The following is a 14,768-nucleotide window of genomic DNA, read 5'->3' on the forward strand; positions in this document are numbered from 1 at the left end:
TTTCTTCACTCCTTTTCTTTTGAGAAGGGAAAGTTTGGACACCAGTACTTCTGTGGCTTGAATTAGTGGGGTAGATAGTAAAACTGTCAACTTTTAACATAATGGTTTCAGGCAGAAGAACGTTGCTTATAAAATCAAAGGGGTGTATTTCTTCACAACTTTTTGTGAAGAATGTATTTTTGCTTTATGTATCTGCTCAATTTCTAGTAACTTGGCTAAGCTGCAGCCTTCAGATACTAGTAAGTGCTGCCCTGTCATAGGGATGCTGTAATGGCCTCAGAGCATGTAATTTAATTTCCTGTTCTGCCAGGTGACTCCTTGCTTTTGCAGTATCTGCTTTTCATACACCAGAGAGATCAACATGACTTAGGGCAAGAATTAGGAAAAATACTCTAGATGCCACATTAACAGTATTTACTACAGTGTTAGCATTCAATTGTTGCTGTCCAGACATCTCCAAATTTGAGTTAAATGGGTAAGTGGGCCAGGACTAAGGGGAAAAAAAAAAAATAAAAAAATTTGTAGACCAGGTCAAGTCACTTAATTGTATCTTGTTTTCTCACACAAAGGTCTCGTGGTGGTGACCTTTTCTTATGGTGACCCTGCAAAAAGCCAAAGCAGGTGGTATCTTTAGGGCACTGTAAAAATAGTCCAAGAGAAATGGCTCAGAATAGGGAAAAAAAAGCCTGCACCACGAATTAGCTAACAGTATATTGGCTGATTATAATGACTGCGTTATAGCATCCAAGAATTGTCAATCATACCTTAATGTTTATAGAAGTGAAAAGTCAATGTGTAGTTGTTTAATTTGACATGACTCTCAGTCTGAGGAAGTGTAATCGCTGGAGGGGACAGTTAAGTAGCTGTGCTCCATGTCAGCTTGTCTCGCTCTGACTACTGCACTAAACGCTTTCCTGATGAGCGATAGATTTGTTTAAATACCAGGATAATTGCTAGCTACAGGATCCAACACTCTCGTAATGCCTTGTACTACATCTGTATTGGCTCTTGCCTGAGGCTCTTTGAGGTTTCTGCAGGGAAGAAGGCATGTATCTTCAATTACATTGTTCTCCTTCAGGTTTTGAAGGGTAATTGTTGCAGACACAAATGGGCTATAATAAATTACATTTCATTTCTTCCAAACTTGTTGAAGTAGATCAGACATGCCAGTGTTACAGCTGCTTTCTGCTTGTGACATCTGGGTAGTCTGCAGTACTGAGAAAACACGAAGAACAGGACAAAATGTTCCTTTACTGGAAAAATACCAGACTTGTAATGCTATACTGCTGCAAAGCCAGTGAACTTGTTTTGCATGCTATGAAAGTATTTGCTTCTCCTTGCTGCTTCAACACGTGCAAATTACGATCATATATATATAAATGTTACTGCTGATTGTGAATAATCATAATAGGAGAGAGACTCATCTCTACTCTCTGTAGTTAGGACAGTGTCCACATTTTACTTTTTTAGTGCTGTTGGTGTCCTAAGAAGATTGAAGAGACCTGGTAGTTTCTGCCAGAGTGAATGCCTACTGATTTCCCTTTGCTGAGCACATTCCTGTTGTGTCACAGCACACTCACAGTGGTGCAGCTGCAAGGCAAATGCCAGCAGCTCCCTACCCTTCCCTACAGCATGCCCTCACCTCTGCTACTAAAGGTCCTCCACTTGGTACCCACAAGCTGTTGCAAGAAAAGCTGAAAGCCTCTGTGTGTGGATTACTGCTCCCTTGAAAAATGTTTGAAGGGATTGGAGGGAGCATTTATTTTTGAAATATGCTTTTCTTAGAAGTCTGCAAAATCTTAAGATTAGTTTTGAAGTATGTTGAGAATTGAAGATTTAATTTTTAGGGATTCATTTTACTATGTGATGAGAGTGGGAGCCAGGTTATACAGAGTATTCCCTGGAGTTCATTTTGAAATAAACCAATTATAATTTAGTTTCTTCTTTAACACTGGCGTTTATGTATTTGCATTTATTCCCTCCTTTCTCATAATTTTACAATGCCAGTCTCGAAGCTGTATGCTTGATGTTTATCTCACAGTATCTGTTAAATCAGTTAAGTTTCTCAGGTTGAAGATTTGTCTTGAGGTCTGAATCACACCCTGTATGCTGTGTGTAAGTTGTTTATTTATTCCAAGCATAGCATTAATCATGTATTAGACTGCTGAAGGTAAAATGATGTTCCTAGTCCAGTTGGCCAGTAGTTTGTTTCCTTTCTGAACATGGAAAAAAAAATCAATGAGAGCTCTCTCCCATTTGTTTATAAATCATTTTGCTTTCAAGTTCTGTCTCCGAGCAATTGCAGTCACTGCAAGGAGGGTTCTGTTTTCCCACCCTGGAACAACTGTTTACACTAAATGTTTTAGCGATTGTGTTTGATAAATTTGATAAATTTCAGTTTTGAGGCAGATTTAAGCTAGCTGTGTATCCCTAATTATAGTATAAATTTTCCTGATTACTCTAAATCAAGACTTCACTCCTGTTAGTTTTTGATTTTTCGTCCCTTGGATAAATAGGAACTTCCAGTTCACAAAGCCACCTCTACTAACACATCTTGCCCCAGTGCTTCCCTGAATCACAGGTGCTTTCAGGATCTTTAATTTTGTGGATTTAGTCTCTGATTTTTCCAAAGGCCTAAACACTGTGCATAGGTTTGTGGCAACAGAGTCTAAGTTGGAGTGAAATAACACTGGCTTGTTAAAAGGTGTCTGGTGTATTCCTGTTAGGTGGATACATTAGTCCCCTGGGACTACCAGAAATGAATGTGCAACTTCCTAATTGTAGCTAAAAAGGCTCAGGAAAAGGTTGGTTCATAGTTTGGAAGTAATTGCCCCTTCTCAGCTGTGGAGCTGACCTCTGTAACAGTGACTGTTAACTTTCCAGCTTGGACCATTTAATCTGCTTTTCCTTCTGCATTCGACTGCTATGTGTGTGTGGAGTAGGACTGCCTTCCCTATCTTTCAAGAGAGGGAAAAAGCCCTGCCATGACCCTGAACAGCACCATCTACAGAGTTACTGTGTAGTGCAATCTCCTTGCAGCCCATGCTCTTTGACTTCTTCATCACCTTGTGTCCGGAGAGGATGAGCTCTTTCCACTTACCTTCACCCTACCTTGCTCTTAGAGTGTCGAACCACCTTCTTTCTGATCAGAGTTGCACACAGCGCTGTTGGAATTAACTGAGATGGAGTGTTGGAGTGATTTTCTTGGGGGTGGGCAGTCTTCGATACAGTCACTAGGGTCTGGATGGCCCCAGAGACCTATCTTAAAATTTTCTCTACAGCAGATGACAGCAGTAAAATTCTGTTTTTCTGTTTATCTATTTAAGGAAAGTTCTAAAACTTTCCTACCACTATCATTATCAGAGAGTGCTGGGAAAGGACAGGGAAGTGCATGTTGAAGCTTGTCAGCTACACTTTTTCCCATTCCAGTGTTAGCAAGGAAAGATGGCACAAGAGGACCTAGTACCGTTGAAGGAAACAAACACAACCAAGGTTTTTGGGCCCTACTGGCAGGCCCTAGAGTGTGTAGACTGTAACCAGTGTGATCTCAGAGGAGTTTTGGTCCTTCCTAGCCAGGCTGCTGCTGTCAGGATCCAAAAGAAAATGCTGGCTACTAGTGGGTTGACCTTCCCACCAGGTGGACATCACCAGGTGGGGTGTAGGACATCACTGGGCCCATGGAAATGCAGCTGGCAGCACCAGCAGCATCATTAGACACAGCCCATGCCCTCCAGCTGATGGTACATGCTCAGCATTACTTGTATTATGTTCATGGAAATGAATATAAATACAACACAGCAGGTCTGTCTTAAGCCTAATGTTGTGTGAAACTTCATTTAACTTACTTGACTACCTCAAAAATGTTTTGTGTTCTGTTTTTGTCCCTATTTACTCAAGTATTGTGACTTACTGCAGCAAGGTTCCTAAACTTTGAGGGGAATAAATCTCACTTTAAAATAAGTAGCAACATTTTTACTCTGCACATACCCATCTTGTGCTGTGTATTTCATCAATGCTCGTTGAACCATTTTACTGCAGCTCTGCTGAACTTGCATCCAGATTAAAGTTAATATTAAAAATGGTAATGCCATGGTAATACTAAGTCACTTTAAAGCCTTCTGGGCTTTTTAAATTGCAGATTCATTTAAATTGTAAGATGTAAATGATAAGGCTTTTTCTTTCTTTCCTCTTACTCAATTTTGGGCTCAGTCATTGGTGAGTATAGTGTTGCTCATGCTGAAATCAGTGACAAACCTCCTATTCCTTTGCAAGTATGGTACAAGTTGCAGATCCTTGTCTTCTTCCCAGCAGAGACAATTGAATTTTAAGAGAATTTAAAAAGTAGATAAACCTATTTGCAAGTTGAAAATAATTGTATTTACCATAACCGATCACTTGCATTAGACCTAGTATTTTTGACTGATGGTTTAGTAACCTCTTGACTTCGAAAAGCTTGCAAGTGATGTCCATAAATTTTTTAAGCTGTATAATATAGCACTGTTGCACTGAGACAGTGTTTTTTAAAATTAAATTGTTAAAGCCTGAAAGAGCTGAGTCCATCATTATTAACTATTTGCTTACGCTTTGAGCATTAGGACTGATAATCCCAGACATGGATTTCATCTTCGTTTTATAAATTGACATGGGTAACAATGAAACATGAAGAGAAGTGACCAGAATTAACATTTACGTTTACATGGCTAGTCTTGGTGTTGTGCAAACTGTTTTTTTGTTCCTGATACACTAGTGAAGATTAACAGCCTTTCTGCCCCAGTAATGGAGAGACATTCAGCCAAAATAGTGTTGTGTTTGGATTTCTGTGCTGAATACTAAAAGATTTCATTTGATTGTTAGAGCTCTTGGAATCCTGTTTCTTTCCTTTAGCACAGCAACACAAAGGAGAAACTTTGTGCCTTTTGTTTTGTGTCTCCACATACTCTACGTTATCCTGAGCCTTAAGTGCATTCTTCCCTTTAAAAATAAAGTTTTTTCAAAAAACTTTTGTCACCTCAGCTGTTCCAAATGACAGTGCATTTTTAGGTAGGACAATTGATACTTCTAAGGCAATTATTCACAAGGAACTTCTTGTATAGACAGGTTTGAAGTACTTGTATCTTAAAAAAAAAAGGCAGTTATATTGTAGTGATGTCCAAAAGCAGGTGCCCCAGGAGCTGGGACTCCCTAGTTGTCTTCTGTGTTGCTCCAGGAGGCAGATGTAGCCTGTGAGGTCTTCCCTTGAATCAGGAAGCAGTTCCTACCTCCATCTGCACCATCAGTGTCAGCAGTCATAGCACAGAAACGCCTTTTGCCCATTCAGTCACCTCTGTGTGGCATTATCTGCTGGTTAGGTGGTGTTTGGGATGTATGGAAAAGCTGTGTCATCAGTGTAGGAGAAGATGCAGACCCCAGAGGGAATGGACAGTAATCAGTCTCCACAAAATTATCATGAAGTCACCTAACTGTGCCTGAAGGAACTTCTAGGGTGCCAAGAGACAATGTCGTGCTCTCTTTTTTAGAGCTGGCTGGAAATTGTTCTGATAGAAACTTTGGCTTGGGAAAAATCTAACTCGCTGATGGTTTTTGCTGAAATCAAGTATTTCTGCAAACTTAGGACAAACAGGATTCAGCTGGCCTTCTTTCCTCAACAGTCTCACATGGATGATGAGTCCATTTTGAACCTGAAGAAGAGAGTACAGGGAGATATTACTGGGGCCTTTCAGTTAGAGGGGGCTGATAAGGGCACGACTGGCTTTTTAAAAGGGCCTGTAGATAGGTCAGGGAATAATGATTATAAACTAAAGGAGGTTAAATTCAGAGTTGACACTGGGTGAATTTTTTTACAATGGTGGTGGTAAAATACTGGCACAGGTTGTCCAGAGAGGTCATGGGTGGAACATTCACAGACGCATTCAAGGTCAGGTTGATTGGGACTCTGAGCTACCTGATCTAGTTTGAGATGTCTCTTGTCACTGCAAGGGAGTTGAACTAGATGTCCTAAAGATCCTTTCCAACCAAACCATTCTATGATTCCTGTCAAAGATTTGTAGTTTCAGGCAGTCCATTGCTGTTCTTGCCTTGCTGTCAGGGGGTTGCTGCCTGTTCACGTGGTTGTGTGGCCTCTTGTGACTCCGATGTGTTCTCTTACTGTTTGTGAATGGTTTGTTCTCTTTTCATGGGGGAAAACAAACCAAACCAAACGAGACAAACTTCTGTAAACACTTCATTTCATGGATCTGGCTTCAAAAGGTGGCCACACAGGAGGGGCATATGGGGTGCTAAGGTCTGCCTTGCTACTGTGCCCAGTGGTGGGACAGTCTAGAGAGTTTCAACATTCTGGCCCCCATAGCACAGCAATTTTGTGCAAAACCAGTCCTGACAGGATAAAATACTCAAAATAGAAATTTCAGCCTGTGCACCAGCAGCTGGTAAGATAGTTATATATTTCTCATGAGAAATTATTGATATGTTTCTACTTTAATCTTGTTGTTAGATTTTGATTAATATAGGAATAAGAAAAACAATCCAAAGAGTGGATTTTAAGTTCATTTTTTTTCTCGGTCTACCCGAGAAAAGCTACCCGTCTTCTGTCAGTCTTCTGAGTATAACACACCAGGGACATCTTTTTTTGAAGGAGAATCAGTCTCCAGTGTTGTGTATGGAATAGAGAAGTAGTATCTTGACTTCCAGGAATAAAGAGATTTAAGGTCCTAGCTTTGTCACAGCCTTGTTACATGATGAAGGAAATTCCTCTGAGATACCTTGCTGCTCCTCAGTTAGTGACAGATGTCCAAATGCCCCCTGTACATCACAGCTACTTTTTAAATCTTCCTTTGCTGAAAATCAGTGCCTCCTCCTATGTTTCTGTGTCTGTTCTCTAATCTTGAATCTTCAAGTGGTTTGTTGGTGGCCTGGTTTCTGTTTGTCAAAAATTCCTGTTGGACTCTGATGTAGAATACAGCTGTGTAAACATTGGGTCCTCTGGTGGACTGGGAATGTCTGGGGGAAGTAAAACTCTCTCTCTCCAAAAGTAGTCTGCTGGTCAAGAGTCACAGCCTGAAGGAGAAGCATGTGCATCTCTACAGTACTGGCAATACAACACCTCTATTCCCCATGTTGCTTTGCAGCTGTGTGCCCAGGACAGCACAAGAGATTAAATAAAGGAGAGATTAAATAAAGAAGGCTAGGGAGGGAAAAGGGAGATACTTTTTGCATTTTAATCATGATGCCTTTCTTTGTAGTGTTACTACCAGGTTAAAAATAGGTCAAATCAGTGACTTCATCCCAGCTCTTTTGTGTCTGAGGTTTTCATGCTTTATGTGTAATCGTATGGAATGTTTTCACTTACAGATGACTCAAAAACGATCTACAGAAATGCCTGATTTACCTTGTTACCCAGAAATGCCTGCTTTATGTTGAGATGCTAGAGAATGTTTTGCTTCATGTCTTCCAGTACAAAATCTTGGTGAAATTATTAAAATAATGTTCTGTTTTTGCAAGAACTAGCCATTAGGGTTCCTGGCAGGGGAATATAAACTGGGGGGTTTCTGTGGAGGTGTACCTGGCTGGGACCTGACTTGGTAGAGTGAGCACATAGGGTGAGTACATGCACAAGAGGCAAGTAACCATTCGCTTCTGCCAAAGAGAGCTTTTACCAGCTGAATGACACACGTTGCCTTTCCGTCTTCCAAAGCAAGGGTACTCACCTCAGCACACCTGAAGTTTTTCTGAGATTGTTCATCCTCTGCCTTTCCTAGCCTGCAGCAGTGGCTCAATGATATCAAGTTAGCCACATAATGTAAAGCTGGTGATAAGAGAGAGTGTTGGTCCATCAATAAATACTCTGCTCCAGTTCCTGCATGCAAGCATGAAGGGCAATTGCTTTGTAGAAGATTGGTATAGTTTCAAGGTATGTTTTGTAGTCTTGAGTAAAAAGCCCAAGCTTCCCAAGTACCATTTTAGCATCTTGTCTGTCTAGGTGGTGGTGGATGAGAAGTGGAAAGCCTTATTTGATTGTTTCACATATTACTGTAAGAGAATTTAAAACCAGAGGTGAGGGAGTCAACAGGAGGATATTTTCTCCAGCCTCTGGTTTCTAATTACATCAGTTATAGCCCTACCTTCTTAGCTGCTAAAACTACAAGCACGAACTGGAAAAGAATTGAGATAATCCGTGGTAAAGCATACTGAATAAAGATCTTTACCTTTTATTCTGAGTTCCTAATGCCAAAAATTAATGCTATTTGAAAATACACAATAAATGTGCCCTACTGTGGGCATCCAAGATAATCCTTATTGCCTTAAATGTTAGTGACAAGGGTAGGTGTTAGAGAAGGAAAAAAGGGCTTTGCTGTGAAATAGTATACCTGTGTTAAGAGACACAGATGGAGTGTACATTTGTTCTAAGATCCTTAGGCTTGTTTTTATTTTTGCATCAAAAATCAACTCTGTTGCTCTTATAACTTCTTGTCAGCAAGAAAATATCCACAGACATATATTTCTAGCACTGGACAAGTTCCTGTGGTGTTAATAGATAGCAGAGCAGAAAAGGAGCATCACTCCCTCATTCTTGCAAGTTAATCCACACTGTGGTCAGCACAGAACAGTCCATAACACATTGATCACAGGAACATCACAGAGACATTTCAGCTGGTCAAAGTAATATGTTGAGTTTAGTTTTAAAGCACACCCATAGCTGAGTTTTCTTTTTCCCCTTGTAAACTGCTTGGTATCAGCCTCCTCATCTTACACATTGGTGTGCGTCATACTGCTGCAAAGCAGTCTGCACACACGCTATGTTGTGGCGACCAGCCTGCAGCACACAGAAACCCTTGGCTTCAGATGGGCTTCCAGGATTTATCCCTGTGGAAGATACCCCCTTGTCCAGATCTGTGATGAGGCCTGAGGGATGGAGAAGAAGGATAGTCAGTACAGAAAACATGCAGTGCATTTAAGCACTTATGGACATCAGCAGGAATTTTCATTAAGAACCATTTCATCCCAGCAGTTTTCTTGAGCAAGAGAGCTGTAATTAAGAAGAAAGCATTTTGGAGGTTTTTTTAACTTTAGTTCATACAGAGTAGAAGCAAAAGAAATAAAATATATTGGGAGTTCATCAAGTGCAAATGTCCTTTGGGAGCATGCATCACTGCAGGTTTACAAAATTGCAGTCTTTGTGTTCAAAGAAAATTTTGAAAACACAGCTGATTCAAGTTTGTTCTTACTTTTCTTGAAACTTCTCTGTGGCCTAGTAGGAACCCATGGACCCATAGGCTCTTGACTGCTGGATCGGCACAGGGCCAAATACCAGAGTATGAGGCTAGACCCATTGCATGGCTGGCTTGTGAGCAGTTTTTTCACCCTAATGTAAGTCAATAGTCTTTTTAAATAGAGCATTCACACAGGAAGGGATCATATTAGAGATTTGCAGAGGTAGGTTTTCTTTTTGACCATTTGTTAGTTAATTCTCCTTAAGGAGTTGAACCCTTGTTCAGCATAGGGTTAAGTACTCCCAAAGGTGAAAGACAGCTGAAAGGAGATTGCTTAGGAGAACTTCTTGCAGGTGTTTACATGGAGGCTGCATCTTGCTCATCATCTACAGCGAAGTCAGGACAAACTTCCCATTCTCTTTTTTTTGTGTGTCTTCTCAGTTGCTGAGACATCAGCGGAGGATTCTGATAGTTCTCTGATTCCTAGTGGCTGATTTGGGGGGTTTGTTTGGTTGATTTGGGTTTTTGACCTGAAAGCTTTTTCAGGCAGTTACCATACTGTTGCCATAGTTGCTGTGGCCTGGCAAGGCTGTTCAGGCTGTTTGCTGATGCTGGGAGGTAGAGTTAGCCCTTTGGCAACAGTCTGAGCACCAGAGTAACGGGGTACCCTTGACTTGAGGGGAAATGGAGACTGTTTTCAAACTGAATTTGGCCTGTGGTTACTTGCAAGCCACCAAGTCAGCCAACATGGCCAGACACCCTTTATGTCTTCAAGTGGTTTGAATTGGTATCCTGAGGAGTCGGTGCCATTTTCTCTCATTCTGCCCTTTGTGCAGATATCATGTCTTGCTTCTTGGCTTGACTGCTAGTGTTTTCCTAGGCCAGTTTGGTTTTCAAGAGCCTTTATGTGGGATCTCTGTAGCCTGGAATGGAAGTTGCTGCTTGAAACGGCAGTGGTATTTGCAGAAGTAAAGTGCTTTGGAGAAGAAGGTACTGTGAAGGGCAGTTCCTGTCCACCCTCATGCCAAAAACTTTGGCATGCTTTAGTGATGCTCCCATGTCATCAAACTGCCGGCAGCTTCTAGTTCTTCCTCGCACACGTGTTGCTGTGCTGACACACAAATTTGCACACCAAGAAGAAGTGAATGGCCCTTAGTTAGCAGTGTGTGGTACTGACATGCTTACTCACTTTTCTTTCCCTAAGAAAGGTGAAAAAGTTCTAAAAAATGAATTGTATTCGATTATAAAAGTGTACTCGATTTTAAATCTTTATAAATTACTCTTTATTTAGGGCTTAAGAGTTTTTTTAATGTAAATTCAGGAAAATACTTACTTTTCAAGCATGAATGTCCTTCTAGTTTCTCACATCACTGAAAGTGCATTATTCTTTTCAGTCCATTGAATTTTGGGGATCACTAAAGTTAAAAGTCAGTGCAGTTACCAGAGTCAGAAGACATAGGGTTTTGTGTCTGTGGTTGGGATCTCTTTTCACTTCTCTTCCTGTGTGAAATTAGCTGAATGATTTTTCAGATTCATATGGCTCAAAAGTATTCAGGTGCTTTCCCAAGGGTAAATTAGGTAAAGGTAAATTAGATAAGGAACAGTCTTTAAAAACTGTCACAGACCCAATTCTGGTACGGTTATTTACACAGATAAGGGCTGTGTAACAACTGTGGGAGGATCAGCCACAAGCCTCAAACAGATGAAACTCATATACTTAAGTCAAAAAGAACATGGGTTTTGTTTCTCTGAACTTGGAATTTCTACATTTTATTGCTGTATGATTAAAACACTGAAACAGAATTGCTTATTTCCTTCTTGCTGCCTTTTTATAGCTACAAGTCCCAGTCTGAGTATCTCATACTTTTTATCAGCATTGCACCTACTCACTGCACCTTGCTTGACTTCAGTGACTGTTGACTGCAGTGGAGGTCTGTTCAATAAAGCAGTCCAGGTCTGGATACAGAAGGAACAGTCTTACCTGCTCCAGGTAAATCTTGGTAGTGTCAGATCATTTTTAAAAGCTCTGTGGCTCTCATTACAAACCATTATGCAAATTCAGAGAGCAGAGTTTATAGCCCATATTGCCTAATAAGCAAAACTTTGATTAGTTTGGAAGTCAGTGGAAAAACTGGTGGAGCTTCACTCATCCAGAAGACTTAGGATCCACCACGTGAGATGCTAAGAAACAGATTTGATTATCTGTCTACCAAAAAAAGTAGACCACAAAAACAAAGTGACAGTTTGCTGTGGTAGGGTTTCAACATCTGTACTGTAGTGTGTTGACTCTTTTGGATTCTTTGTGTTTGGAAAAAAAAACCACTTTCTGAAACTTTGTCACAGAGGTTTGTAGATCTAAAGATTTAAATATAGGTATATATAGATCTATATACATATCTATAGATCTGTAGATTTAAATATATATAGATTTAAATATAGGTATTTAAAAGTGTGCCTTTATATCACTTCAGGCACATGCATACTTAGAAGTATTAGCACATCCTTTAAAATAAATAAACCTCTTCCCCATTGGCTACTTGGGAGTAAACAAAAAATTATCCTGTTTTAACCTAAATTGCTTTTCTCATACTTTTGTCCTGGAGGCCAGGGACGTTCAGAATCCTTAGAGCATGTTCTAATCCTTCATGCACCTGATTTGCTAAATCAGAGCAGAATGAGGCTCTGAGAGTTGGAGAACTGAGCCCTTGAGCCAGCAAGCCCTGTTGAGATGATGCCACCTGCATTACCATTAATTAAAGGTACCTTATGGAGAAAAAGATGATTCCTGATGCTAGACCTGGCCAGATCCTACCAAAGCTGCACTTAGTTCTTAGCAGGCACAACAACCTAAAATGGTGAATTACTGCTGGGGAGCTAGTCTGTAGGACACATCGGGAGAGGTGATAATTCCACATTTTCTGTAGGTGATTTCCCCTTAGACATTTTCATGTGGACCTACAGAGCATCTCTGCTCTGTCATTACATAATAGTCAAAGCATGAACCACCCCAACAAGATACCCCCCTGAAACAGTGCACAATGTGTGTGTTTCAGATCATGGGAGTGGGGTGCAGGCGTGGCCATACAGTGAGTATGTTTCTGCTGCTTCCCTTGCAGAAGAGCAGAAATGTTCCTCTGCTGTTCTGCTTGATTCCTGTAATCTGCGTGTTTACACTTGGTTCAAGACCTAGGAGCTCTTAGGTCATGATAAAATTACTTAATAGAGAAAGTGAAGTGGAAAGATAAGTGGTATCTTCATCCAGACACTGAGGAAATGTGGTTTTTCCTTGGACTCCACCAAAACCCTGCTTAAACACTAAAAAGGAAAGGAAGGAAACACATCATTAGGAATTTCCGGGTATGTTCTCATGGCAGAAAGTTCGGCTCTTGGAAACCACAAGGATCGTTTCTGATTCTGCAATGCTTCTTGGTTTCAGAACCAAGGTTTTCTTGGTTGGTAGGCTAGAAAAAGTAAAAATCTAAACAGTTGTTGCCGACTGCAGGTTTTGTAAGTGCAGTTCCAACCTGTTCTAAGGGCAGATCAGTGCACTGGTTATTTCAGACATGGAGATGTTGGAGACCTGTTTGGCTGTTCTGTGCATTTGGCCACACAGCAAAGGAATACATGATGCTGCAGACCAGATCGCTGTTTCTGTGTCATTAAAACAATTAGCAGCATTTGCAGGATGTCTAAAAACTGTTGGAAGATGCCTTGACTTCCTTGTCTTGCCCTCATCTCTAAGCACTGTGTTCTTTTTTAGCTGGGAAAAAATGTAATATAGGGTTAATATCCCTGGAGTTTAAAAATTTATGTTAGATCTAAAAGACAATAATAGGGTCTGCTTTGGCAGAGTGGTGTTCGAGCCTTAGTCATCCCTTATATGCATCAAAGGAGACACTTGCATTAAATCAAGGAGTGGGGTTCTGTAATATCAAAAATGGTCAGAACTCCCTGAAAGGAATGGAAATTGCTGTTTCGTCTATGCATGGGTTAAATGGGTGAAAATGGTGTGTGTGTGGGTGTGTGTGGGTGTGTGTGATGTCTACTTCAGAATGTCTTTTCCATTTCTTGGCAACCAATGTTTGTTTGAAAACAGGATAAATTCAGAAGCTGAGCTGCAAAACTGAAGTTACTGCAGAAACACAGGACACTACAGAAATTGAATGTTGGTGGTTTTTTAAGAGCGTATTTCTAATTGTCTCATAAGTAGTGGGCTAAACCCAGTGGTGCAGTTTACTTTCCTTGAATCCTGTTGGATTGGACTGACTATCAAAGTCAAGCCTGACCTTGTCTTTTTCATTGAACTTCAGGACAAGTAGAAGTCCCCAGAATCTGAAAGCACCCAGGGCTCAAGTGTAGAGGAGCAGCTCACTTAGGCACAGCAGTGTGATTTCAGGACAGAGTTTAAGCCTCCACTCCGTATTTCTTGTTTTTGTGCATTGTATTAGATTCATCATGGCTTCTAAGAAACAAGAAGTGGCCGTAAACAATATTCTCTTTTAAAAGACCACAGGCTGGTAATACTTTACACTGAACAGTAAAATCCAGAACATAGTATTGATGATAAAGGTGTCAGGGGCTCATGGCGCTCCAGCTGTGATTTAGTTTCCCTCCAACTGCCTCAACTACCGATGCATTTTGCTAATTACATCATAGATTTTCTTATTGATGAACAGAATCTGAATTAACACGGGAAGCACTAATGTTACCCTTTCACTATTATTGTTGTACAAGAAGCCGTGGCAGATGCTGGCAGTTAGCTACACAAACATTAGTATTAACGATTGGCCATTTGGAATTGGTGACAAACTGCCGGCTGCTGGAATCCTGAGCCTGAAACCAATCAGGAAGTTAATGAGGAGAGAAATTACCACTGCAGCTTCCCCTTAATTATATTCATGGTAGGCAGGAAGGGAGTGTTGGGGGTGGATCTCAACTCATCTAAGGTTAGGAAGGTCAGAGACCCTTTTACTTGGTTTTTGTATCTACTGTAAATTGTTATGTTGCAACCATTCCTAGCACTGCATTAGTTTTAAATTCTGTAATATCTGGCCTCAGCCTCGGGCTGCCCGAGGCAGGGCCTTAGGTGTGTAGGCAGGTAGCTTCCTTGTGGGTGGAGGGATACAGCCCCCAGACCTCGAGTTGTTTTCCTCCCATCGTTACTCTCGCTGTTCACCTTGGCGGGAGGAGGGAGACCAGCACCTCAGGATGCACGAGGGAACAACTAACTCCTAGCCCCTCTTCCTGGAGAGGGGAGATCTCTCTGGGTCTCCCCTAGTCAGAGCCAAGGGGTGTTTCAGGCACTGTTTTTTTTTCTCTCTCTTCCCCTCACTCGCAGTGTTTTCGCCGCCCAGCAGCCAGGACTCCGGCCTGGGGTGCCTGTCGAGCAGCAGCGAGAGCACCAAGGGGGACCTGGAGTGCGAGCCCCCCGCGCAGCCCGGTAACTTCGCCATGAGCCCCGTCCAGGAGGGCGGCGAGTAGCCGCGGCGCGGCGGCCCTCGCCCGGGCCAGGGCGGTACAGCAGCAGCGTTCTCCGTTTGCTTGTTCTGCTTGGGGGTTGTG

The 14,768-nt window shown here is 41.4% G+C and overlaps 1 protein-coding gene across 2 annotated transcripts in view; it reads left to right on the forward strand.

The window, feature by feature from the left end:
- DMRT1 (doublesex and mab-3 related transcription factor 1) overlaps positions 1-14,762 on the forward strand; it is a 59,801-nt gene extending 45,039 nt beyond the window's left edge. For both annotated transcript variants that reach the window (XM_033520669.1, XM_015615164.3), the window contains exon 5: positions 14,545-14,762. In XM_033520669.1, the coding sequence (XP_033376560.1) occupies positions 14,545-14,687 (143 nt within the window). In that variant the 3' untranslated portion in view covers positions 14,688-14,762. The remainder of the gene's footprint in view (positions 1-14,544) is intronic.
- The last annotated feature ends 6 nt before the right edge of the window (positions 14,763-14,768 follow it).

The sequence above is a fragment of the Parus major genome, chromosome Z (genome assembly GCF_001522545.3).
Source record: "Parus major isolate Abel chromosome Z, Parus_major1.1, whole genome shotgun sequence".
Classification (NCBI taxonomy): domain Eukaryota; kingdom Metazoa; phylum Chordata; class Aves; order Passeriformes; family Paridae; genus Parus; species Parus major.